This window comes from Dromiciops gliroides, chromosome 2 (genome assembly GCF_019393635.1).
Source record: "Dromiciops gliroides isolate mDroGli1 chromosome 2, mDroGli1.pri, whole genome shotgun sequence".
NCBI lineage: Eukaryota > Metazoa > Chordata > Mammalia > Microbiotheria > Microbiotheriidae > Dromiciops > Dromiciops gliroides.
In genome coordinates this window covers 439,549,866-439,575,919 of record NC_057862.1, presented here as the reverse complement: position 1 = coordinate 439,575,919, position 26,054 = coordinate 439,549,866, and the positions used below count along the sequence as shown (strand labels likewise).

Sequence of the window (26,054 nt, the reverse complement as noted above, 5' to 3'; positions counted from 1 at the left end):
AAATTAAAAGTTGGCTAGTGAAACATCAGGCACACAAGATCTAAAAATGAATAAACAGAAAACAGAACGTTCAATAAATAAAAAAGACACAGATTACTAGGATAAAAACCCACTATTCCATTAAAACTTTTTGGAAAATTTGAAACCATCCTGACATAAGTGAAGTTCAGATGATCATTTCATTCTATATAGTACAAAAGTTCCAAATTGATGCATACCCTAAATACAAAAGACCACATCATAAACAAATTAGAGGAGTAAGGAGATACCTTTTACAACTATTGATAAAGAGTTCCCAACCAAACAAATTTTAGAGAGTACCACAGGAGGTAAAATAGACCCCTTTGGTTATATAACAATGAAAAATCTTTTGGCACAACCAAAATCAAGGCAGCTAGAAATACAAGGAAAATTGGAGAAGAAATTGTGAAAAGTTTCTCTGAAAAGGCCTGATGTCCAAGATAGATGGGGAACTTATTCAAAGAATGAGTCATTTCCCAGTAGGTAAATGGTTCTATGGTATAAACTGACAGTTCTCAACTGTCAAGAGCTATATAAAAATAATCCAAATCACTAATAATAAGAGAAATGTAAAGTAAGACAACTCTGAGGTTCTGACAGACAATTTTTGGAGTAAACGTTGGAGGACAGGTACCCTAATAAGGCAGTTAGGTGGTATAGTGGATAGAGCACTCAGTCTGGAGTTAGAAAGACTTGAATTCAAATTCAGCCTCAGACACTTACCACCTGTGTGACCCTGGGTAATTCACTTAACTTTGGTTTGCCTCAGTTTCATCATCTGTAAAATGGAGGTAATAATGGCACCCTCCCTTTCAGGGTTGTTGTGAGGATCAAGTAAGATAATAATTGTAAAAAATGCTTAGCACACTACATGGCACATAATGACACTTAATAAATGTCTGTTTCCTTCTTAATGCACTGTTGATAGATCTGAGAACTGTTCTGTCCTGGAAACAAATTTAGAACTATAACCTCAAAAGTTACTAAAATGCATACCATTTAGTTCAAGAATATCACTAGTAAATATAAAAAGGAAAACAACTACTCATCTACAAAAATATTCATAACAGCACTTTTAGTTATAGCACAGCACCGGAATGTAAAGGGGTGCCCATCATTTGGAAATGGTTAAACAAATTATGATTTATGAATATAATGGAATACTATTATGCCATGAGCAATGATGACAACTAGGTGGCCCTGGAGTCAGGAAGACTCCTCTTTGTGAGTACAAATCCAGCCTCAGATACTTACTAGCTGTGTGACCCTGGGCAAGTTACTTAACCCTGTTTGCCTCAGTTTCCTCATCTGTCAAATGAGCTACAGAAGGAAATGGCAAACCACTCCAGTATCTCTGGTAAGATAACTCCAAATGGGGTTATGGAGAGTCAGACAAGACAGAAAAATGACAACAAAAACATGAGCCATGACAAGTGATAGAAGTCAGAGAAACTTGGGAAGACATATAAACTAATGCAAAGTGAGAAGAATCAGAACAATTTATACAATGACTACTACGCTGTAAAAAGAAACAAGTTTGAAAGACTTAAGACCTCTTTTCAATGCAATGAATGACCAACCACAGATGCATAGGACTGATGATAAAGCATACCACTCACCTCTTGGAGGAAAGTTAATGGACTAGACATGCAGAACGAGACATATTTTCAGACAGAGCCAAGGTGTGGATTTATTTAGCTCAGCTTCATTTATTTGTTACAAAGAAGGGACTTTTGTAGGGTGGGGTAGTTGTGGAGGGGAGGGGAGATAATGATGCCTCCTAAAAAAATCAAAAGAAAGGAAAAAGTGTCATCAAAGACCTTTTCTTTTACATGACACATAGAGCAGAAGGAAGTTCAGTGGAGACAGATAAGTACACTCATATATATATGTATATACATATATACACACACACACATATAAGGGGCAGCTAGGTGGTACAGTGTATAAAGCACCAGCCTTGGATTCAGGAGGACCTGAGTTCAAATCTGGCCTCAGACACTGACATTTACTAGCTGTGTGACCCTGGGAAAGTCACTTAACCCTCACTGCCCTTCCCCCCAAAAAGAAAAAAAAGAAATGTATATAATTATATGTATGTATGTAATCTATCTACATATCAATATCAATATCTATATCTATATCTATCTGTGTGTGTGTGAGAGAGAGACAGAGAGAGAGAGAATGACCACCCTGAGCAAGTCGGCTGACTTCTCAATGCTCTATAATTCTCTATAAGTTGTAAAGAAGGTACTTGTATTGTTAGAGGAAATTTTCTAACCTAGGTATTCCCTATATCAATGAAATAACAAATCCAGTCCCTCTCTATCCCTTTAAAAAATACAAGTTGTACATAATAGAGATTTGCATTTTCAAGTATAATCCTCTTTTTCTATTCTTCTTTGTACATGGGATTGCCCATGTTTGTTGGTGTTTGTTAAGTTCAAAAGAATGAAAAAAAAATATTTTTAAATTTAAGTAGGTTAGATTAGATGATCTATTTCTTTCTTTCTTTTTTTGCAGGTTAGTGCGGGTTAAGTGACTTGCCCAGAGTCACACAGCTAGTAAGTGTCAAGTGTCTGAGGTCAGATTTGAACTCAGGTCTTCCTGAATCCAGGGCTGGTGCTTTATCCACTTTGCCACCTAGCTGCCCCTCCCCACCCACTAATTCTTTCTCCTCCTTTTCTGAGTCTCCTCCCCCTCATCTTCCCCTATCTTTTTCCTTTATATCTCCAATGAAGATGTCAGGTAAGGGGGGATCCTCTTACTTTGACTGGCAGCCTATTCCACTTTTGGATAGCTCCAGTTGTTTGGAAGTTCTTCCTTATGGGAGATCTAAATTTACTCCTCTGTAACTTCCATCTCTATTTGCTGGGACTAAATAGAACACGCCTAATCCCTCTTCCAGGTCAGAGCCTTTTATAATGGGTGATGGGTCCATTGATCTATCTCTGTACAGCCTATCCTAAATAGGAACCTTGCAAAAGTATAGAGCTGAGTCTTACAATTGATCTCTACTGACCAAGGAAGGTCAATGTTGTGTTGCCCCTGGGATATAATATGGCAGGAAAAAAAGCCCAGGGCACCAGAGTTTGCTTTAGGCAGAGGCCCTTGGGAGGCTGTCATGGTCATCTGCCTCGGGCACTCCTGCTTGGACTTTAGCTGAAAGAGCCCTCCTTATGATTACTATAGCTGTTCTCCCAGCTTGATGAATGCTTAGGAAAGTGCAGCTCAGAGTGGACTTTCCTCAATGCTGTGTCTAGAAGGACGGTGTTAATTCTGAATGTCCATTCTGTTGATTCTGAATCCTTTAGAGTTATTGCTCCCCTCCTTGGTCTGTTTACCTTTACTCCTAACCTGCTTTCTTCAACTTTAAGAATTACTAAATGCCTATTATATGAAGAGCACTGACCTAGGTGTTTTGGTGCCTAGACACAAACATGGGTAATGAAAAGGCACAGTAGTACCGGATGAGGCAAATAAGTGGCCCAGTGGCTAGAGTACTTGACTTGGAGTCAATAAGTCCTGAGTTAAAATCTTATCTTAGTCACTTTCTATGTATGGGACCCTCGGCAAGTCACTCAACCTCTCTGTCTTAATTTCCTCATCTGTAGAATAGGGATAATTATAAAACCTACCTTCCAGGATTGCTACAAGGATCAAATGAGATAACATTTTTATATACACATATATACATGTATGTATATGTGTGTATATGTGTATATATGTATACACACACACACACACACATATATATATATATATATACTTATGCATATATATTGCTTTGCAAAGCCTTAAAGCACCACAGAAATGCTAGTTATTATTCTACCCTACTCCAGTTATGAGAAATAGTAACTCTTCTCTCTGTATCTGTATCCATTAGGATACAGTACATATATTTTAGTGCTGTGCTTTCTCTGGGGTTTGGCGCCCCCTCCAACTCTTTTTTTTTTTTTTTAGTGAGGCAATTGGGGTTAAGTGACTTGCCCAGGGTCAGGTACTCCTGACTCCAGGGCCGGTGCTCTATCCACTGTGCCACCTAGCTGCCCCAACCCCCCTCCAACTCTTAATGGTCTAATAATGCTCCGAAGGATGGCCACCACTGGCAGTTTAGGGTCCTGGGCACAGCGTTGGCTAGATAGTGTTTCTGGTTCTCTCGTTTCTCTGCCTTCTTCTCTCCAGGTTCAGTCACTGGTGGCTGGACATTCAGACTGACCCTCATCTTATACTTGTCTGGGTTATCCTCACTGTGGGACACATATCTGTCACTCCTGAGGCTGGAAGGGAAGCATTGTGGAAAGGGGCAGATCCCTGAATGAGATCCTAGCATAGGAACCCATCTGTGATGTCTGAGACAATGGGGACTTCCCACATGTCCACTGGACTGTGGTGAGGTATTTGGGGTGAACAATAGCCGGGGCCCATACAGCAGGGAGGAAGGGAAGTCTCTGCAAAAACATCCGGGTATTTTTTCCTCTTTCTTCCCCGTTCTCCATGTACTGGGGGTGGGGAAATTCCCCCTTGCATCTGAGGACTATGGAATTTAAATGTGACCCTCCAGGCTACAACTTCAGGCCATAAGCCACACTGATGAGGGACAGAATTATGGAGCTAAAGGCTTGCTTTCCTACCCCGGTGACTCAGTTTGAGTTTTGGCCTCCTAGGGACCAGGTTCTGGGACTAGACCTTTTAATCTGTGACTGTCTGACAGTTTATATCACATTCCTCCCAATCCCCAAATAAAGAGAGGTACAATTTCTCTCAGACAAACTTGGATGCATTAATCAGGAGACAACATTGTGGGTGCTGGGAAGTCAGGAAGACCTGAGTTCAGATCCCCTATCTGTCACCATGTGACCCTGGGGAAGTTGCTTAACTTCTGGGACCCGAGGCAACTCCTAAGGACACAGATGTATTGGAGGCTTCGGGATTCTCCTTGCCAGTGAAATTATATTTCCTTTGCATTAAGCAAAATCCAGGACAAAATTATCCTTGGCTTTAGTTGGGATTGAGCTGGGAGACCTTCTAAGATCTAAGGGGAGACAGAGATTTTCTGTGTGAAGGAGAAAGACCTCTGTGGCTAGTGTTATTGACCAGAAACCTGTTTAAGCTGCCTCAGGGGAAGCATACAGTGTTGGTTGCACTGGACAAATGATTGCAGAGTCTTGTTTCAGGCCAAATAAAAACTCCAGAGCTCTCACCTGATGATGGGGAGCCAGTCAGGTAGAAACATGTCAAGGGTGTGGCCTGTGTGGCAATAGCCACACAGTGTGTGTGTGTGTGTGAGTGCCTCCATGTGCTGTGGATGTCATGTTCTAGTAGGGATCGAGGGATGTTGACTGTGCATAGATGGGATTTGAGGGGCTCAGATGAGGACATAATTATTCTTATTTTGAGGCTCTGGAGTAGTGACCACTTAGTATTATGGGAGAGATGGGGGATCTTAATGAAGGAGAAGCCGACAGGGGTGGGGAAAGGTGGGGAGGGAGAGTACTGAGCAGCTGTTCCCACAGGACCCTGTAAGTTACTTTGTCAAATGCTATGGCAAAATTATTCATGGCCACAGGGCCACTGAGCAACAGTTAGTGGAATATCTTTGCCAGTTGGGGCACCCTCCTTCAGCCTTGTCACAAATTGAGAATTCCCTTCTTCCTGTCACCTGTCATACATGCAGCAAACTTCAGGGAGATGGTGACTCCTTTTTAGACATACTTTGGTGCTGACTGAATGAATGCAAGAATCATAGATTTACCATTAATTAATTGCAATCATTCATTTTAATTAATACAATTACTCAAGCATTTGCCTAGCATCTCCATTGTGCTAAGTAGTATGCATATATTGGGGACACTATATTAATCTCAAAACTGCTTGCCTAACATTCTTTACATTGTCAGTAGATGAGGCCTCAGGGGAATATTACCTCATAAAGTATAGGCAGGAAGCCATGTGACTTTAATATGGCACTCACAATGTATTCCATAGTCAGATAGAAATGCCTTTTAAATTACTGCTGTATTTTCCCTGCTGTTTGGGGGTTATCTGTTTTTGTTTTTGTTTTTTAAGTACAGACTATTTCGAATTCACTGCCTGTTTTTTGATTATTCACACTGATTTTCTTCTTCATGATGCGATATCGCTGCAATCTTTATATTTCTGGGAAAACATGGGCCACCAAGTCTCAACTTTCAGTGGTTTGTCTGTAAAGTGGCCTAACTTTCTTTAAAGAGGGTGGGCAGAGAAAGTAGATCACTTCTATGGGCTCTCCTAGCTCTTCCTCTGTACTCCTTCATCTGTTTTAGGCTTCGACTTCATGATGGGAAGCTCATCAAAGATCGACGTTATCATCTTCGGACATATCCCAACTGTTTTGTGGCCAAGGAGCTCACGGATTGGTTGATAGATCACAAGGAAGCACCAGACAGAGAAACAGGCATTCGCCTTATGCAGAAACTGATGGACCACTACATCATTCATCATGGTATGTGCTCTCTCTTCCAACTTTCCTTACCTCCCTACTCTTCCATCTCATCTGTAGAGTCCGACAGCTTCATTTCTGAAGGGGCAGAGAAGTCCAGCTGTACATATAGTCAGAGTAGGTGGGGATCTATGTGCATTGGGAAGGGGATAGGTAGAAAATTTTGAAGAGCCTCTCCTCCCATCAGATAGTTCTCCCTCTATCTGACCTCACCTTTAATATCCAAAGTCTTATTTAATAATCTACTTCAGTGTCTCAGTCTACATCCTTCCCTCTGCGGTTGAGTTCCTTTGTATTTAAGATGTGGGGAGAACCTCTGCTATGATTGATTATTCTTTTTTTTCTTCTCTCTCTCTCTCTCTCTCTCTCTCTCTCTCTCTCTCTCTCTCTCTCTTCCTTTTCTTCAAAGGCCATGACATTTAAAAAATTCCTTCCTTCCAGACATTTTTTTCAATGTTCTTTTGCCTCCATGTCCAAAAATTTCCCCCACCCCCGTGTAGAAAAAAGACAATAGTTTAGTGTCAGCCTGTGTGTGGCTTTAGTCTTTGGAGCATGACCCACAGATAAGTGGTCAGTATTTCCCCCTCCCTACTGGCCTGCATCATCACTGGATTCCAGTTGTGTTTGAAGTTGTGACAGAAAAAGAGTCCTTTGGTAACAATGCCTTTTCCTGCTGGTGCCCTCTGGTACTTTGCTCTACTTCTCACCTGAAATTTCTAAAAAAAAAAAAAAAATGACCCCTCCTGACTCAGCTCCATGCCCAGGATCTGCCCAGGGAAGCTGCCCCTGATAAGTCATTTTGGAATCCAGATGACGATTTCATTCGTGTTGAGGTGTTGCTGGCTAATGATAGACTTAATAAGAGCAACCTGGAGAGGGTAATGCCTAACTTAAAAGAATGAAACCAGAAAGGATCATGTTATCACAGCTTTAGCATGGAGGGAGGCTTGAGGCCTCTAAGCCAATGCTTCCCCCATCTTTATAGATAAGGAAACTGGGGCCCTTGGAAATTAAGTGACTTGGCCAAGATCACACAGTGTGATCAGAGACAGTATTTGAACCCACTGATTATTTGAACAAAGGCATAAATGACATGTTTATCAAATACATAGGTAACAAAGCTTTGGGGGGGGTAGGAATAAAAGGAACTTGATAGACTAGAATCATGAGCCAAGTTGAATAAGATTAAATTTAATAAGGATATATATGTATGTATGAGAAAATAATGATTACTAATGGACTTCTTGGGGGACCCAGAGATAAGTCTTTTCTCCCCCAGAAAGTCCTGTTCTCCTTGATCTTGCCTGGGACAAACCAAAGGGAACAAAAGAAATGGAGATAGATGCTTTTGTCCAGTTCATCGAGGGACCATACCTACATAATGGACTTTGCCTTAGGAACTTGAGTAGGGTCTTCTTCCTGATATCATCTATAGAGTTCATTTTAATTTAGACCACCCTCAAGTCATGTCAACCAATGGAATTGAATGACGCTAACCAATTAGCTTTGATCAATGTATAATGACCCACCTCTATGGAAAGAGTGTAAAAATTGAAGAGGCTGAGAGCACTCTCTTTTGGCTCACCTTCTCCCTCTTAGGACAGGGTAGGTCTTCTAAACTATCCTTGGCTCTCACAAAGACAGGCTGGGTCTTCTGGGGCTTTTTTTCTGTCAGGCCAACTGACACGAGGTCAATCCTTTACTGGTATGTAATATTAATTAGTAATAAATGCTCACTGCCCAAACTGGTACAATATCAATTTATAAAAAACACAGTTTTAGCTTAAATTTTAAGAAAACACACACACACACACATATACATACACACATGCATATATAATATATATGTATACACTTGGATTAAAAAAATAGATCTCATAAATATAAGACGGGGAGGGTATGAACTAGACAATGGGTTCTATAACAAAAGATTGGGCTTTTCATCACACAATAGATTCAGGATAAGTCCTCTGACTTCAGAGAAAGTTTATGTTCCATACTGTATTGTTTTACATAGTTAATTCCGGCAATGGGCAGGGGAATATTTAGGAGTAGGGGGAATTCTTGACATGCCTCCTATGATATCATAGAGGTCAGACAATGCAAATGGTCTGCAATTTGCATCAGGGGGATAGATTGCCTGTTTTTTCTCTGCTAAGTCATGGCTGGGGTATGAGAGGGAAACACTAGGCCCTTGTCTGGTTTGTAAATTCATCTGGAGAATTCCACACTTGGTGGTGGTGGTGGTGGGTGGGGCAGGGAGATGAGAGAGGAGAGAGGAGAGAAAGAGGAGAGGGGAGAGAGACTGAGAGACAGAGAGAGAGAGAGAGAACACAATAGTGCGAGGCATATGTAAGGCAGTATGGGTATGATTATGGAGAGTTTGTGTATGAAAGACTGAATTTGAGTGTGTGTGTGTGTGTGTGTATGTGTAGGCCCACACAGCTTCACAAGCTTCTCTCTTCCTGGAGGTCTCCTGGGTGGTTCTCCTAAGCTGGGCTGTGTGGCCAGGCCATAATTATGGATGAATGATGAACAGATGCATTTGGATGGAACAAGAACCAGCTTTGACCCTTGCCCAGGTCTTGGATTGTGGTCCAGGAAGCCAAAGCCACAGAGGAATGAGGCTTGGCTTCTCATTCCTGCATCTTGGACTCTCTCATTTCCCTCATTCTCCAAATGCAAATGACACAGGACTAGGGAAACTGGTTGTCTTTAAATTTACTCTTTGCCCCTCCTTCCTGGGAATGAAAACTATGCCCTTAAAAAAAAACAAAAACAAAAAACTAAAGATCTTTTCAAAACCATTATTGTCACAGCCCCATTACTCCCTAGCTTGCCCCTCTCCCCCACAGAATCTTCCTATGGAACAAAGTTCATTTAGTCAAAACAAATAACAACATTAGCTACTTCAGATAATATATACCTCATTCAGCACCTATAATCCACCACCTTTCTCCTAAGAGACTGGAGGCTTGCTTTACCAACAGCCCTTTGAAGGTAAGATTTGGCACCACATTTACCTTATTTCTGAAGGCTGTCTTTGTTGCTTTGTTTATGTTAATGTGGTCATCAAGCCAATTTCTCTGGTTCTTGAGCCATTCTTAATGACTCTGTTTATTCAGGGAGGAGCTGTGGTAGAGAGGGTGTGACTTGACTACTGCATGGAAGTAGTTACTTTTATTTTTCCCTTCTTTTCCTTCTGGCTCACTATTCCCTGCCCACCCATTCCCTCTATCACCTTCCTCCTGGGTTCTAGGGCTGCTTTGCACAGCCTTCCCTCACTTAAATTCAATTCATTGTGAGTCATGTCATCATCTCCCCAATGTCATGGTCCTCTTCCAGAATGAAGAACAAACAGCAAACAGGTCTGACCAGCCCTTCCTGGGAAACACAAAAGTCTTATGTGCATATGTGGATGAATGGATGGATATCTAGACAGATTAGACCCCCTTTCAGGCAACATAATTTATTGAGATCCTACTGTGTATCCAGGCTACAAAGAAAGGAAAACAAAGGTTAACAACAAAAACAACAATAACAACAACAAAACCCATTTCCTGCCCTCAAGGAGCACATATTCTTTTTTGGGGATGGGGTGGGGCAATGAGGTTTAAGTGACTTGCCCAGGATCACACAGCTAGTAAGTGTCAAGTGTCTGAGGCCGGATTTAAACTTAGGTCCTCCTGAATCCAGGGCCAGTGCTTTTATCCACTGTGCCACCTACCTGTCCCAAGGAGCTCATATTCTAATGGAGAGAGACAACTATGCATAAACAAAATATATAGTGTAAACTGGAGGTTATCTTGGAGGGAATGCTTTAGCAGTGGGGAAGAGGAAAATGACCTTTGCAGAAGGAGGAACTTGACCTGAATCTTAAAGGAATCCAGTTCAAAGGTTGGTGTTGCTGGATCCCAAAGTGCATGTTGGGAAGTAAAGTGTAAGACTGGAAAGGTAGGAAGGGACAAAGTTGTAAAGGGCTTTCAAAGTCAAACAGATAATTTTATATTTGATTCTGTAGGTAATAAAGGGTCACTGGAGTTTTATTGAGTAGGGATTGGCATATACTAGATCTTTAGAAAGATTATTTTAGTATCTGAGTGGAGAATGGATTGGAATGGGGAAGGGAGATTACTTAGAAGGCATGAGGTGATGAGGGCTTGATCAAACTGTGTGACAGTTGAGAACCTTTGAGATGTGAAGGTAGAAATGACAGGATTTGGCATTGGATATATAGACTGAGTTTGAGAGAGAAATTGAGAATGATACCAAGTTTGTGGGCTGGGGTGACTGGGAGGATGGTAGTTCCCTCAACAGTAATGGAGAAGGCCAGAAAAGATAAGGGTTTGGGAGGAAAGATAATGAGCTCTGTTTTGGACATGGTGATTTTGAGGTGTCCAAATGGCATTTGGCAATATGAGACTTAAACTTTGCAGAGAGATGAGAGCTGGATATATAGATCTGGAAGCCATCTGCAGAGAGGTTAACTCTGAACACCATAGTATAGAGGGAGAATAGAAGGCCAAGAATAGAAGCTGGGGTTAGGGGCGCACCCGTGGTTAGGGGGCATTGGCTGGATGAAGAACTAGCAAAGGAGACTGAGTCTGATGAGTAAGGTTCGTATACTCATAAATAAAAAATTAAAAAAAAAAAAGAGACTGAAGAGGAATGGTGAACTAGGCAGGAGAAAAATCCAGAGAAAGGAGTGATACAAACCTAGAGAGGAGAGGATATCTGGGAGAAGGGACTGGTTACAGTGCCAAAAGCTTCAGAGAGATCAAGGTGAATAAACTGAGAAAAAGCCCATTGTATTGGTCAGTTATGAGACCATTAATGACCCAGGAGAGAGCAGTTTCAGTTGAATGATGAGGCTGGAAACCAAACTGCGGAGAGTTAAGACTGTGAGAGGAGAGGAAGTTTAAATACCAAGGATAGACTGCTTTCTCAAGTCGTTTAGGGCAAAAAGGGTTAGGGGGAGGAGAAATATAGAACAATAACCGGAGGGATGGTCAGATGAAGTGAGGGTTTGCATTTGTAGGTAGCAGACAGTGGAGGTTAGTGAGAACGGGAATGATAGAGGGGGCTATCTGCTGGAAATTATGAGAAGAGATGGGATCAAGGATGCATGTAGAGGGATTTGCCATGGCAAGGAAAAAGACAAGAGAAAGGGACGAAGGAGGAGAAAGTGGGGGAAGACATCAGTCCAGAGTTTTAGTACTATTTCTATGACTCACTGTCTTTCTGACTTTTTGCTTTTTGCCTTCTTTGCCAGTCCACTCCTGGTGGTAAGGGTTGTCCAAATGAGATCAGTACTTTCCTTGAACAAAGTATATCCTGTTCTGTGCCAAGGCCAGATTGTGGCCATGAAAAGGCCAGGGATAGAACACTGGTGAACAGCTGATCAGGGTCATTTGTCCATCTGGTTTCATAAACATCTGTTTACTTGCTTCTGTCAGTGGCTCCAGTGGTCTTTTGGTCTGTTTGGTAAGACACTATGAAGATTCTGTTCTGAGAGGGAGGGTGCTTCTTGGGTCCTATGGGTCTGGGATGCCTTGAGTGATGCTCATCCGCAACTTCCACAGTGTGTGATGAGCACTCAGACTACAAAGATGCCAAACTGCTCTACCGTTTCCGCAAGGACGATGGGACCTTCCCTTTAAACAAGGATGTCAAGGTGTTTCTTCGAGGCCAGAGTCTATATGAAGCGTATGTAGCAGGGTGGGAGAGGGGGTGGGGAACAGGGGAGATACTTGGGAGGGAGGGGCGGCAGGGCTGGATTGGGATGAATCTTAACTCTGCCATTTTCTCAATAGTGGCCCTGGGACCAGCATTGACAACAAAAGACTCCATTAGACTTTGTCCTATTTTTTTCTATACTCACCCCACTTTCCACAAACATTTGTCTACACGTGAGCACATTCTTGTCTGTGTACTTTTGGCATGTCTATTTAATATGTATGCATTTGAGCATGCCTTTGTTTAGAGTACACGTGAACATACTTGTGTGCAGTGTCAATGTGAATGCATCAGTGCCCTGTGAATATGTCAGTGTATGTCTGCCTTCAGAGTCCATGGGAATGTATGTATGTATGTATGAATGCATGTGCCAATATCTCTTTCTGCTGTGTTCACATGAGTATATTTATATGCATAGTATACAGGGGACCTTGTCAGCATTGCCTAGGCCAGTTCCTGCTTGTGTCATCTATCTTTTCCCCTACTTTCTTTTCTGGGAACTTGCTACTTCTATCATCCTATTTCTCTCTATCAATCTTATACACTAGCTCCTTTATTGATGCCTACAAACATGCCTACATCTGCCCCACTCTCAAAAAATGTGATCATGCTAGTCCCTGAAAATACCATTTATCTCTCTCCTTCCTTCCACAAATTCCTAGAAAAATAAGTTGTTTAGATTCATTGTTTCAATTTTCTCATCTCCCACTCACTTGTCTCTTTGTGATTCCATTGGTTCCCATGGGTTCAACTATCAAGTCTACACAAATGACTCTTAGATCTATATTTCCAGCCCCAGTCTCTCTCTTAAATTTCTGTACTGCCTCACTCTCTGCCTATTGGATTTTCCCAAATGAATGGCCCTCAGGCACCTCAAAATCAGTTTGTTAATCTGGTCCCAAAACTTGTTCCTCTTCCCAATGTTTCATATTTCCGTTGAGGGCACTATAATCCTTCCAGTCATGCAGTTGCAAAATGATTTAAATTCTACCTCCGCATTCTGTTCCATACACCTTTCTTTGATTTACATGACCAACTACCCTAGTTCTGGTCTGCATCTTGCCTAAACTCTGGCAAGATCCTCCTAATCGGTCTCACGGTCTCTTTCCTTTCTAATCCATCTTCCACACGGCTGGGAATGTAATATTCTAAAAGCCCACAACTGACCATGCCACTTCCCTACTTAAGAAACTTCAGTGGCTCCCTCTTGTCTCAAGGATAATATATAACCTTCCTTTGGCACTTCAAGTTCATCTCAGGCTAGCTCCATTTCAAGGTTACTTCCTTCATTTTACTTGCCTTTACACAGTATATGGATGGTTTCCAGGAAAACTGATCTATTTGATGTTCCTCATCTACCACGTGCCATCTCTCATATCCATGGCTTTGCGCAGTCTGATGACACATTGTGTCTGGAATTCTGTTCTTCTTTATCTCTGCCTCTTAGAACCAACCCTGTATTCCCTTTAAGATTTAGCTCAGGGGGCAGCTAGGTGGCGCAGTGAATAGAGCACCGGCCCTGGAGTCAGGAGGACCTGAGTTCAAGTCCGGCCTCAGACACTTGACACTTACTAGCTGTGTGACCCTGGGCAAGTCACTTAACCCCAATTGCCTCACTTAAAAAAAAAAAAAAGATTTAGCTCAAATGCCATACTCCACAAGAGGTCTTTCCTGATTTCTCTGGTTAGTGCTTTCCCTGACTCCAAATGACTTTAAAATTTTTTTTTTAATGTGTGTGTGTGTGCGTGCGCGCATGCATGCAATTGGGGTTAAGTGACTTATCCAGGGTCACACAGCTAGTAAATGTCAAGTATCTGAGGCCGGATTTGAACTCAGGTCCTTCTGAATCCAAGGCCAGTGCTCTATCTACTGGGTCACCTAACTCCCCCCACTAATGACTATCTAATCATAATTATTTTGTATATTTCTCTTTTTATCTATCTATCTATCTATCTATCTATCTATCTATCTATCTATCTATCTATCTATCTATCTATCTATCTATCTATCTATCTATCTATCTATCTATCTATCTATCTATCTATGTTGCTTTCCCTAAGTCGAGTGTAAGTTCTTTGATGCCTGGGACTTTTCCATTTTTTTCTTGGTATCCTGGCTTACAAGTGCTAAATTGATTCTTATCCAATTTAATTGAATGGACAAGGATGGTCTGGTGGATTTAGAGTCAGAGAATCTGGGTTCAAATCCTAGCTCTGTCACTTATATATGAGACTTCAAACAAATCACATCATCACTACTGGCCTCAGTTTCCTCATCTGTAAAATGAGGGTATTAGACCAGTTGGCTTCCAAAGTCTCTTCCAACCTTACATTTAGGGTACCTTGATCTGTAAAATGTAAAACTCTGACCCTATGTCTGCCTGCAATGTCCATGTGAGTAAATGGGCCGTATACATGTATGTATGTCTTTGAACAGCTGAACACTGAGTACTTACTTGTGTGTATCATGCATGGGAGTGTGGACTCACGCCTGCCTGTAGCCTCCATGTGAGCTGTGCCCGAGGGCAGTGTGCACGTGATTGCCTCTGTGTGAGTGTGTGTGCGCGTGTGAGTGAACCTGTCTTGCTTTACTTTACTCTAGTTTTCTGAATACTTTTAGAGAAACCGCTGGGCAGAGGATCCATAGGCCTGGGGCTCCCTCTGCTGACCATCTCTAAGAAGGCAGGTAGCTGTTACCTTGCTCCATCACTTTCCTGGGGATGCTAAAGTTCAGCCCCTCTGGTGGCTGGTCCTGGAGGCAAGTGTCCCAAGGCACCCACCTTGGCAGAGCTGGGATCGAGTCCTACCCTGGACCAATGAGACTGAGCCTTCTTCAGTGAAGTGCCTAGGCCCAGGACCTATAGTGCCCACCAGAGTGTTTGACCGAGCAGTCTCCTGCCTGTTTCTGTCCAGCTGGAAACACATGCACACATGCATACAAACACACACACACACACACACAATTAACAAACAAAAAACAGTGACATTCCACAATTTATACAGAGCTCTGTATTTTTCACAAACATTAATATAATTTTCTCCTCATAACAACTCTGTGAGGTAGACAGGATTTATTATTATTATTATTCCTATTTTATAGCTAGAGAAACTGATGATCCTTTCCCACAATTACATTATTTAGTAGCAGAGACGAAACTGGAGTCCAAGTCATCAGACTCCTAATATTTTTGCTCTAGCACATGACCTTCCCCAAGCTCTGGTCCCAGCTCTACTACAAATTGACTGTGTGGCTTTGGCCACCAATCACTGCTCCCCTTCTGTAGAATGAGGATTAGAATACCTGTCCCCATGCCCGGCTCACAGTGGATCTCCAAGGTTTCCCTGGACAGCCAAAGAACCAATAGATTGAAAGCATCATATATATTTCAAAGTACCATGAGAAGAATTAAGGAGGATCTGGGGTATATGTGGATGGTAGACATTTCCATTCCAAGGTGGCCTTTCTCCTTAGGTTGGTGAGTGCAGATGACTCCATCCTTAAAGTGCGAGAGGAAAAGTCTGTCAGGTACCAGCGAGCTTTTCTGGGCTGCGACATGGTAGACTGGCTCACTCAGGAGGGGGAAGCAGCCAGCAGGAAGGAGGCTGTGGAGCTGTGTCGGGCTCTCCTGGAACATGGGATCATTCAACATGGTGAGGGGGGAAGAGAGGATAAGGTACAAGGAGATGGGCGTGGAGGGGCAGTGTAGGGGCAACTTAGTAAAGACAGGGAAGTATAGCTCCCTTGCCCTGCACCCTCACCCTGCTTCTCATACAATGTAGGGCGGCTCCTACATTATAGAAGAGATGTAATACATATCCTCAAGGAATGCCATACTAATAGTGGGATTTCAGGCACCAAAAAACAATGAATCTTTTAGTAAGTCTTCATTGCCGGCTCCTGTGGGGCCACTTCTACCCTCTGTTACTCCTTGTAGCTGGGAAGACCAGGCTCTTACACATGGAACAAGACAAGACAAGAGAGTTTGTGATCCAGGGCTCACTGTGTGAGAAACCAGTGATCAGAACTGTAGGAGTCTATAGAAGGGGGAGGTCAGTGAGGGCAGGAAGTAGCGTTCTAGGGCAAACATAGGGTAATCAATATAAAGATAGAAGGAACTTTTGGGGCCCTCAAGTCTCACTTCCTCATTTTACAGATGAGGTAACTGAGGCAAACAGAGGGTAAGTGACTTGCCCAAGGCCACATAGCTAGTAAGTGTTTGAGGTAGAATTTAAACTTGGGCCCTCCTGGTTCCAAGTGCAGCACTCAGAAGAAGGACTCCTTCACAAGTGAGCAGAGCTGTTTGGTTGTGGGAAGAAATATTTTGGGAACAGGAGACTCCAGTGTTCTCATCATATTTCTTTGGTGGCCACAGAAGTGGCTTAGTCTGCAAGGGAAAGAAAGAGAGGTACCAGGTTGGGTGAGCCAGGGACCTTCTCTACCCTTTGTGACCCCTCCTCTCCCTCTCTGCCCAGTTTCTACCAAGCACCACTTCTTTGATAGCAATCTCCTCTACCAGTTCCGGATCAACTTCCGTAGGAGGCGGCGGCTCACTGAGCTTCTGACGGACAACCTCCGAACTGTTCCTGAGAGCCCTGATAGTCCCTTCTGTCTTCGAAAGCTCAACCCTGACCAGGGCAATACTAGCTTCCTCTCAGGTAACTGATCATGAATGTCCAATTCCTCAGGGGAGGGTTGTTAATTGACACATTGGCAGCAGTTCTCAATTCTTCATAAGATATCTTTTTGCTACCTAGCCAATAGGGCCATGCCACATAGGTCTCAGAGATGGGTAGACAGGTGATGCTTTTTTATATATGTATTTGAACACGAATATTGTAATACTAATATAGAAGCTGATGGAGTTTCAGATTATCTATAATTTTGTCATTTATTCAACGTAAAAATACTCAGGAATCCTCTACTCCTAGCCCCTGCTACCAGGTGTAGCTATCTCATCAAGGGAAAGTTTTGGATTGGGTTATTGTCAGGGTACATGGGATCCAGACTGTGCCCTGCTGGGAGCAGGCAAGCCTTTCTTTTTTTTTTTTAGTGAGACAATTGGGGTTAAGTGACTTGCCCAGGGTCACACAGCTAGTAAGTGTTAAGTGTCTGAGGCCGGATTTGAACTCAGGTACTCCTGACTCCAGGGCCGGTGCTCTATCCACTGTGCCACCTAGCTGCCCCTAGGCAAGCCTTTCTGAGGTTAGCTGCTTTCTCCTAACACCCTTCCAAACCAAGACCTCATCTTCTTTTCCTCCAGTTCAGCCTAACAAGGAGATAAAAGTGGTCTCAGCTGTTAGGAGAAGCAGTGTCTCCAGCCTAGCAGGGGGAGCTGGCCCCTACTACAACAGTCCACCTCTTCTGGGGCTCCCACCAGGCTCTGAGTGCAACCCCAAATCAGGTAAGACTCCCCATCCATCTCTTAGTCTACCTTAGCAGTTCAGTGGTGTGGTGTATGAGGAAGAGCCCCAGAGTCATGCACTTGCTGTGTGATCTTGGGCAAGTTGAACACATGCTCCACCAGCCGACCTTATGTCTGTGTCTCTTTCAAAGGGGATTTCCTAAGTACCATCCATCAAAGATTTAGTTCTTCAAAGTGTCACTAGGTGGCATGACTGGAGAGCCAGCACTCTGGGCCTGGAGCTGAGAGGTGTTGTCCATACTCTGGTAGTCATGAGATGCTCTAAGTGGGGTGAGGCAGATATGACCTTGCCTAACCCAGACAGTTACACAGACACAGTCATGAATAAACAAACACTAACATCACAGACTCCCAATTGTAGACATATACACTTACATACAATATCACACACTCTCATGCAAATGTCCAACTATAGAGCATTATATAGAGTGCTCTGTTGTTAGGGACCATGTTTTATCCTGCTACCCCAGAGGAGCTTGACACAGATTGGGTGTGAGTAAACAGATGAATGACATACTGCTTGTGCCCAAATTGTCAGTACTGTGATGGAGGCACAGGCTCTGCTAAAACTTGTGGTTCTTTTTCTTAAAATGAAAATCTCTGGGTCTTTGGGTCAGGATTCCTTTCCTCAGGTCTTCATGGGTACTTGGCTGTCATAGATTGAGTGTCCATTTTTCCATCCCAAACATAGGTCAATTTCTTAGTAGGGTAAGGAAATGTTTCCCCTATCTGAGATAAAAGTTGAGGATAAATTAATTAAAAGGCACGATCAGGGTTGGTGGGTTTCACTGGGGCAAAAGGATGGGGCCATTCCTTACTACTTTCTATGGGCATTCTTGAACTCTAACCCAACTACCCCTTCTTCTACATCAGTTCTGAAGAGACAGGTAACCAGTGAGGAGCTGTTGTCCCCAGGAGCCCCCTATGTGAAGAAGACTCTAACGGTAAGTGGAAAATTGTAACTAGAAATCTTAGCACCTAGAAAAAATTTGATTGGGAAGGTTGGGTTGCAGAGGATGGTCTGACCATGGGTGTAATCATGCTGGGAGCAGGGGTGGTCCGTTCTGGAGGAAATATGACTCATGATTTATTGGTTTTGGGGAGTAAAGGTAAGTTTTAGGACAGGAGAACCATGGAAAGAGAACTCTAGAGGTGGTAGCTTGGGGTCAGTCATGCTATGGACAGGTTGGTGTAAAGAGAGAAAGAAGTCTTATAGGTAGGGGTCCTGGGGAGAAATAAGAATTCCTTCTCAAATCATTACCCCCATCCACTGCCATCTTTATTCCCTGGCACAAAGTCAAGTTAGCATTAGATTTGAGTATGTGTCCCTGAAGTCCTGAAAGGCAGGAAGTTGAGTCTAGAATGAGGTTTTGTGGGAACATTCCACTATACCTGTCCTCTCTCCTCCTTTTCTCTCCTTTACATGCCCTGCTACCTATACCTTTAAAAAAAAAAACAAAAAACTTCCCCTCACTTGATTATAGGCAGGTGGGAAGCTGAACAATGTAATGGAAAAATATTGAACCAACAAAGAAAACTGGCTTCCAGTCTCAACCATCCACCATGTGACCTTGGGGAAGTCATTTCCCCAAGAACTCAGTTTTTTTTCATCTGTAAAATGAAGGAGCTGGATTTAATGAGTGATCTCTGAGCTCAATTTCAGCTCTAAAATTTCACCTCTCTATAACTTGGGTCAACTTGATTGAATAAGTTGTTGATTCCCCCTGTGTTGATGTTAACTTTGGAGGGATATAGCTAGTGGGGTCAAGGGGGTGTGTTGTGTAGTAGATCAGGTGCTGGAGCTGAAGTTAGCTGACCTGAATTTAAATTCTACTTTTGACAAATATTAGTTGTAGGGCAATGGATAAATCACTAAGCCTATCTTAACCTCAGTTTCCTTATCCATAAAAGGGTTATAAATAGCTTGTGCCACTACCTTGAACTCTCAAAGGGTTGTTGTGAAGAAATTGCTATGTAAATGTGAGTTTTCATATTACTTATCCTTAGCTCAATGCTGATCATGATTTTTATCAGTGACTTGTATAAAGGCATTGAGGGGACATTTGTCAGAGTATCTGAAGACATGAAGCTTGGGGAGATGGCTAACAAAATACTTTGATAGGTTAGAAAGAGGTTCAGGGGGAAATAAGACAAAATTTGATAGGAATGAATACAAGATTCTACCTTTGGGTTCAAAATATAAGCATCACAATTTAGGATGAGGGAGGCAAAGCTAGGTAATTGTTTCTTTGAAAAAGATCTGAGGGTTTTAGTGGAGCGCAAGCTCAGTATGAGTCAACAGGAAAACATGGTGGCCAAAAAGCTAATGCTATTTTAGACTGCATTAAGAGAAGTATTCAGAAAAGAGAGATAATAGTTCTGTTATTCATTGCCCTTGTCACCTGTATCTAGAATACTGTATTTAATTCTGGGTGTCACTTTTTAGGAAAGACATAAATAACTTGGAAAGTGACCAGAAGAGGGCAATTAGGATAATAAAGAGTCTGGAAAACAAACTATACAAGGATCAATTGAAAGAACCAAGGTTGTTGGGCTAAGAGAGAAGACTTAGAGAAAACACTGCAATCATCTTCAAATATGTGAAGGTCTATCAACTAGAAGGAATCATCATATTCTGCTTGGCCCTGTGGGACAGACAGAGCCAGGAATATTAAATAGAAGTTGCGGATAGGCAGATTTAGGCTTGATGTTCAGTGGAACCATGTTTAAGAAAAAGGAAATGTACAAGAAAAAATAATACATTAAAATTATTAGAGTTGTACTAAAATGGAATAGGCAGCCTCAGGATGTAGTGGATTCCCTTTCACTGGAGGTCTCTAAGCAGGGACTGGATCACGACCCTCTGGAGATATTTTAGGAAGGATTTTTAGTCATGGCTAGTCTATTTATTTATTTACTCATTATTTATTTGTTTGTTTGTTTGTTTTTGGTGAGGCAATTGGGGTTAAGTGACTTGCCCAGGGTCACACAGCTAGTAAGTGTCAAATGTCTGAGGTCAGATTTTAACTCAGGTCCTCCTGAATCCAGGGCTGGTGCTTTATCCACTGCGCCACCTAGCTGCCCTCATGTATAGTCTAGACTAGAAGGCTTCAGAGGTCCCTTTTGACACTTAGATTCCATCATTCTGTGTGCCAAACCTCAGGCTAAGCACCACAGGGCAGAGAGGAGGACGAGAAATGGGCCCTGCCCTCGGGGAGCTTGCAGACTAGCTGAAAAGGGACAAGATCCATGATCCAGTTGAGTGGCCTTGACCTCTGCTCTCCCCACCTTTCTCCTCCTGCCTCTTGGTTCCCCTTCAGTCTTGTGGTCTTTGTGCTTTGGGTAATGAGGTCTCATATCTTGTCACTCTGAGCTGGCAAGGGACTTTGAGGCTGGCAGCCCCCTAACATTGCATCACAGTCACAGAACCAAAAATCTAGACCTAGACAAGGCCATTAGAGGCCATGTGGTCCAACCCTCTCATTTTATAGATGAAGAAACAGAGGTCTAAGGAGGTAAAATGACTTGCCTGAGATCCATCAGATAAGATGGTAGAGTCAAGATTCCAACCTAGGTCCTTCAAATCCAGCCCTCTTTCAATTGCAGCACTATACAATAATAATCTTTTGCCTTCTTCTTCCAGATTGTAGGGGATGCTGTGGGTTGGGGGTTTGTAGTCCGAGGAGGAAGACCCTGTCATATCCAGGCTGTGGACCCTGGAGGTCCAGCTGCTGCTGCAGGCATGAAGGTACATCAAGAATGGGTCCTTGTGGCAGGCTTGAGCTTAATCCTATGCATTTCTTTTCCTATAATCTTGTCCCAAGGCCCTTGAGAGGTTGAGCTCAGGGATGGGTACTGTGAGCTTAGAATTGTGCTTGTGTGTAAAAGCTATTCATAATAGCAATTGAGTCAAATGCTGTCACAGGCTGGGGTCCCCCAAGGAAAAGCTAGGAGTCATGAAGTGCTTTTCTAGACTTCTTTTCCCTTTTTCTCTCTTTTCTTTTCCTCTCCTCTTTTCCCTTCCTTTCTCCTCTCCTCTCTTCCCTTCCCTTCTTTTCCCCATCTCTTCTCTCAAATCATTTATTTTCCTTTTCCCTCCCTTCCCTTTCCTTCCATTCCTCTCCCCTCCCATCCCACATCCATTCCTCTCTCTTCTTTTCCCTTCTTTTTGCTCTTCCCTACATTTTTCTCTCTCCATTTCCCCTCTTCAGAGTTAAGAGAGAGAAAGGGAAAAAGCAGAGAGAGAGAATGCTTGAAAGTACAACATGGTCAACCGGATGCAACAAGACAAGTTGCTCTTTGGACCAACTGACTACTAGTTCAGTATAAAGAAAAAAAAAAGGATTAGTCTAAAAATACCTTAAAACATTGGCTTCTTGGGATTAGTTGGAGGTAAGATGGAGTCCCACCTTTTCCATAGCTAACTGGGCCCATTCCTGGTAGGTCAGGCCCAAGTGCTTACCACATGAAAGGCAGTATTTCTTTCTTTCTTTTTTTTTTTTTTAGTGAGGCAATTGGGGTTAAGTGACTTGCCCAGGGTCACACAGCTAGTAAGTGTTAAGTGTCTGAGGCTGGATTTGAACTCAAGTACTCCTGACTCCAGGGCCGGTGCTCTATCCACCGCACCATCTAGCTGCCCCAAAGGCAGTATTTCATAGTGGAAAGGTCATAGGACTAGAAACCAGAACACCAGAGTCCAAGTTGTGGGTCTGTGACATAAAGCCATTTCTCTTTTAAGAACAGGTATACCCTCTTAACCCTTGACCTTGGGAAATGGTACACAAGACAGGATGATTCCAAGTCTTTCTTAGGATTCTGCTGAGCAGGGGCAGCTAGGTGGCACAGTGGATAGAGCACCAGCCCTGGAATCAGGAGAACCTGAGTTCAATTCTGGCCTCAGACACTTGACACTTACCAGCCATGTGACCCTGGGCAAGTCACTTAACCCCAATTGCCTCACAAAAAAAAAAGAAAAGAAAAAAGAAAAAAAAGAAAGATTCTGCTGAGCATATGGCCCAAGATCCTGTAGGGGAGGGTGAGCTTTCTGGGAGACAAGGTATATAGATCTCTTGTCTCAGTGCATAATGTCTGAGCTGAGAGTTTCCCTGATAGGAGAAGAAGCAGTCACCTAGTGAAGAAGTTTGAATGTGATGATTCTGGAGCCAAGGTATTCATCACATGATGTTTAAGCCAAATGAACAGACATGACCCCTTTCCCCTGCAGACCTGGTCTGGCCTTAGCAAGTACTCCAGGGATACACACCAGAAGAGCCAGATAGCTTTGATACTCAGACCTAGCTCTTTCCACTAGATATCATGGCCCCTCCCCTCCCCCCCCTTTGGTTTGTCCCAGGTTGTCTTTCTTTCCAATCCAGGTATGCCAGTTTGTGATCTCAGTGAATGGAATTTTGGTGTTACATCTGGACTACCAGACGGTCAGCAACCTCATTGTGACGGGGCCACGGACACTGATTATGGAGATTATGGAAGACATAGAGTGAAGAGAATTTGAGAGCCTCCCTTGGCAACCCTCCCCTGCTTCCCTCCCCAGTGCCTGACTCCCTTCACCAAACGGGATGGGACCATCAAAAACCCCAGACTGAAATGTATGTGGGGGAGGGGATGTAACTTTAGAGATAAACTCCAAAGCTCTGAGATTGGCCAAATTGCCCATTATACAATCATTTATTGAATATCTACCATTTGCAAAGCATGCTCTGTTTGGCATTATAATGGACATAAATGGGTAAGACATGCTCTTGTCCTCAAAGAGTTTGTAATCTAGTAGGGAGGATATTGTGTGTATATGCATGCATATGTATGTGTATACACATATATACATATACATACACACATACATATATGTGTGTATATATATACCACACATATACATATATGTGTGTATATATAAAATATGTGTGTGTATATTATATATAGTATATGTGTATAGGTATAGATATAGTAGAAGGCAGAACATGGTTAAAGATTGTAAGAGAGGAGCAGCTAGGTGGTGCAGTGGATAGAGCACGGGTCCTGGAGTCAGGAGCACCTGAGTTCAAATCCGGCCTCAAACACTTAACACTTACTAGCTGTGTGACCCTGGGCAAATCACTTAACCCCAATTGCCTCAAAAAAAAAAAAGATTGTAAGAGAGATCCAAACACACAGTTTGAAGGAGTCACAGAAGAGAAAGATCACTTTTGTTTAAAGGGATTGATCCAGGAGGCATTATAGACCAGGTAGCCTTTTTACCAGGAGTTTTCCAAAGAGATCCAGAGACACCTCTTGCCTTTGGAGAGGACGGTGTCCAGAGCTGGACCAGGTGTGGCACAAACTCCATTTCAATTGACATGAAAGATGGTGTGATGTAGTGGAGAGTACACAGGGCTAGAAACCTGACCACTAGGGTCCCAGTTCTGCCTCTGACCTCCATTCACTTGGCTCTGTAACCTGGCATTAGGTATTTCTCTCCTCGGAGCTTCAATTTCCTGGTCCCTGTGGGGAGGTTAATTCCACCCTGACTCCATCACAGGACTGTTGGGAGGCTCAGATGAGACAACATCTATAAATGTGCCTTGCAGAGGTAAAAGGGCTCTCTGTAAGAAGATGAGGACCACACAGCTGAAGCAAGGGTGAATTGGGGGATGGAGAGGGTCTGAAGTGTGTTCCCTGCCCCACTTCCTAAAGCCACAAAGACAGAACTTGGCCCCTTTGACCATCTGTCCCTGACTTTAGTCTGGCTCACCAGCTTCTGCCACCGTTCCATAGGAGGCAGAGCCTGGTTCTGAAGACAGGGGGCAAGACTTCATGGTCTCATGTCTGCCAACCCTCAGAGCTTGTGATCCCTAGAGTTCATGACTCATGTCTGAAAGGCTTCAATGACACTGTTTAGTGGCCTTTGGACTTTGGGTCTATGTGAACAGCTCCAGCAGATCTGGAGCATTCTTCACTGAGGTTAATCACATCTTGCACAAGCACAGCCAAATTAGAAACCTAGGGAAAGTGACAGGGAAAATAAGATTTTTTTTCACTAGACCAAGGGAGGCTCTGTGCCAGCAGAAGTGTTCTAACCCAAAGCTTCTTAAACTGTGGGTCATGACCCTAAATGGGGTCAACTGAACGTGGGGTTTGTGAAAAATTTGGCAACAATAAAAAGTTATGTATACCTGTTTTATAAACCTATATACCTGGGGTCAGGTACACATTTCTTGGGTGAAAAGGGGTCGAGAGTGGAAGAAGTTTAAGAAGTTCTGATGTAATCAAGAGATGGCCAGAGCCTAAGAGTCTAGGTCTAGCAAATCTCTCAGAAAGTGTTATTTCCCCTAATTTTGCTATTGATATTTTTTGCTTTGCTTCTTACATTGGGATCATTTTCTTATATACCCCTACACATGGAATCCTCCCTTGTCACAAAGGAAATCAGTTAAGCAAAATGAACCTGCAAAACAGCTATGTCTGATAGTGTGTGCCACATTCTTTGCCAGTGGTCCTCCACCTCTCTTCTAAGACAAGGCATGCATATTATATCCTCTGTTTTTGAATGGATTATTCATTGAAATGAATCTGAATTCAGTAGTCTTAGAATGTCGTTTTTATTTGCACTATGGTAGTATTGTGTTTATTGTTCCAGTAGTGCTGTTTCCTTCACTCTGCATCACTTCATCCTAGTTTTCCCATATTTTCTTGAATTACATTTCTTTATTCATTTCCTCCCTCCTTCCCTCCCTCCCTTCCTTCCTTCCTTCCTTCCTTCCTTCCTTCCTTCCTTCCTTCCTTCCTTCCTTCCTTCCTTCCTTCCTTCCTTCCTTCCTTCATTCCTTCCTTCCTTCCTCCATTTCCATCTCCTCTCCTTTCTTCCTTTTCCTTTTTTTTTTCTTTTTTGGACCAGACTTGTGACTTCTTCAGTATAGGAAACTCCTTATAAAGAAACTCTACCCATGCTGATCAGCACCTGTTCTGCATCTTACAATCCTAGGGCGTTGCCTGGGGGTGGGTGCTGGCAGGTTAATTAACTTGCTCAGGGCCACCACAGCCGGTATGTGTCCTAGGAATGACTTGAATTCAGCTTTTCCCGACACTAGGGCTAGCTTTTGGGGCACTACCCCACACTGCCTCTTGTTTCTTATGGTGTAATATTATTCTATTGCATTCACCTGCCACAATTTATTTAGTTATTAAACAATTGATAGTCACCTGTGTTGTTTACAACTCTTTTTTTGCTGCACAAAGTTATTAATATTTAATGACATGACACCCTTTCCCCCATCATTAACCTTTGTTTTATGTGCATGTGTATGTGTGTGTATACATATGTATGTATTAGTCTGGTTGTGGGATGACTGAATCAAAAAGATATGAACAATCAAGTAACTTCTGATAGTGCTCTGCAGACTT

General features: G+C 42.8%; 1 protein-coding gene across 2 annotated transcripts in view; it reads left to right on the top strand.

The window, feature by feature from the left end:
* Positions 1-25,852, top strand: part of LOC122744096 (DEP domain-containing mTOR-interacting protein-like) — a 32,994-nt gene extending 7,142 nt beyond the window's left edge. For both annotated transcript variants that reach the window (XM_043989440.1, XM_043989439.1), the window contains exons 2-9: positions 6,327-6,505; positions 12,085-12,208; positions 15,710-15,888; positions 16,711-16,893; positions 17,499-17,639; positions 18,534-18,604; positions 21,304-21,408; positions 23,036-25,852. In XM_043989440.1, coding sequence (XP_043845375.1) covers positions 6,469-6,505; positions 12,085-12,208; positions 15,710-15,888; positions 16,711-16,893; positions 17,499-17,639; positions 18,534-18,604; positions 21,304-21,408; positions 23,036-23,161 — 966 coding nt within the window. In that variant the 5' untranslated portion in view covers positions 6,327-6,468 and the 3' untranslated portion in view covers positions 23,162-25,852. The remainder of the gene's footprint in view (positions 1-6,326; positions 6,506-12,084; positions 12,209-15,709; positions 15,889-16,710; positions 16,894-17,498; positions 17,640-18,533; positions 18,605-21,303; positions 21,409-23,035) is intronic.
* Positions 25,853-26,054: the final 202 nt, after the last annotated feature.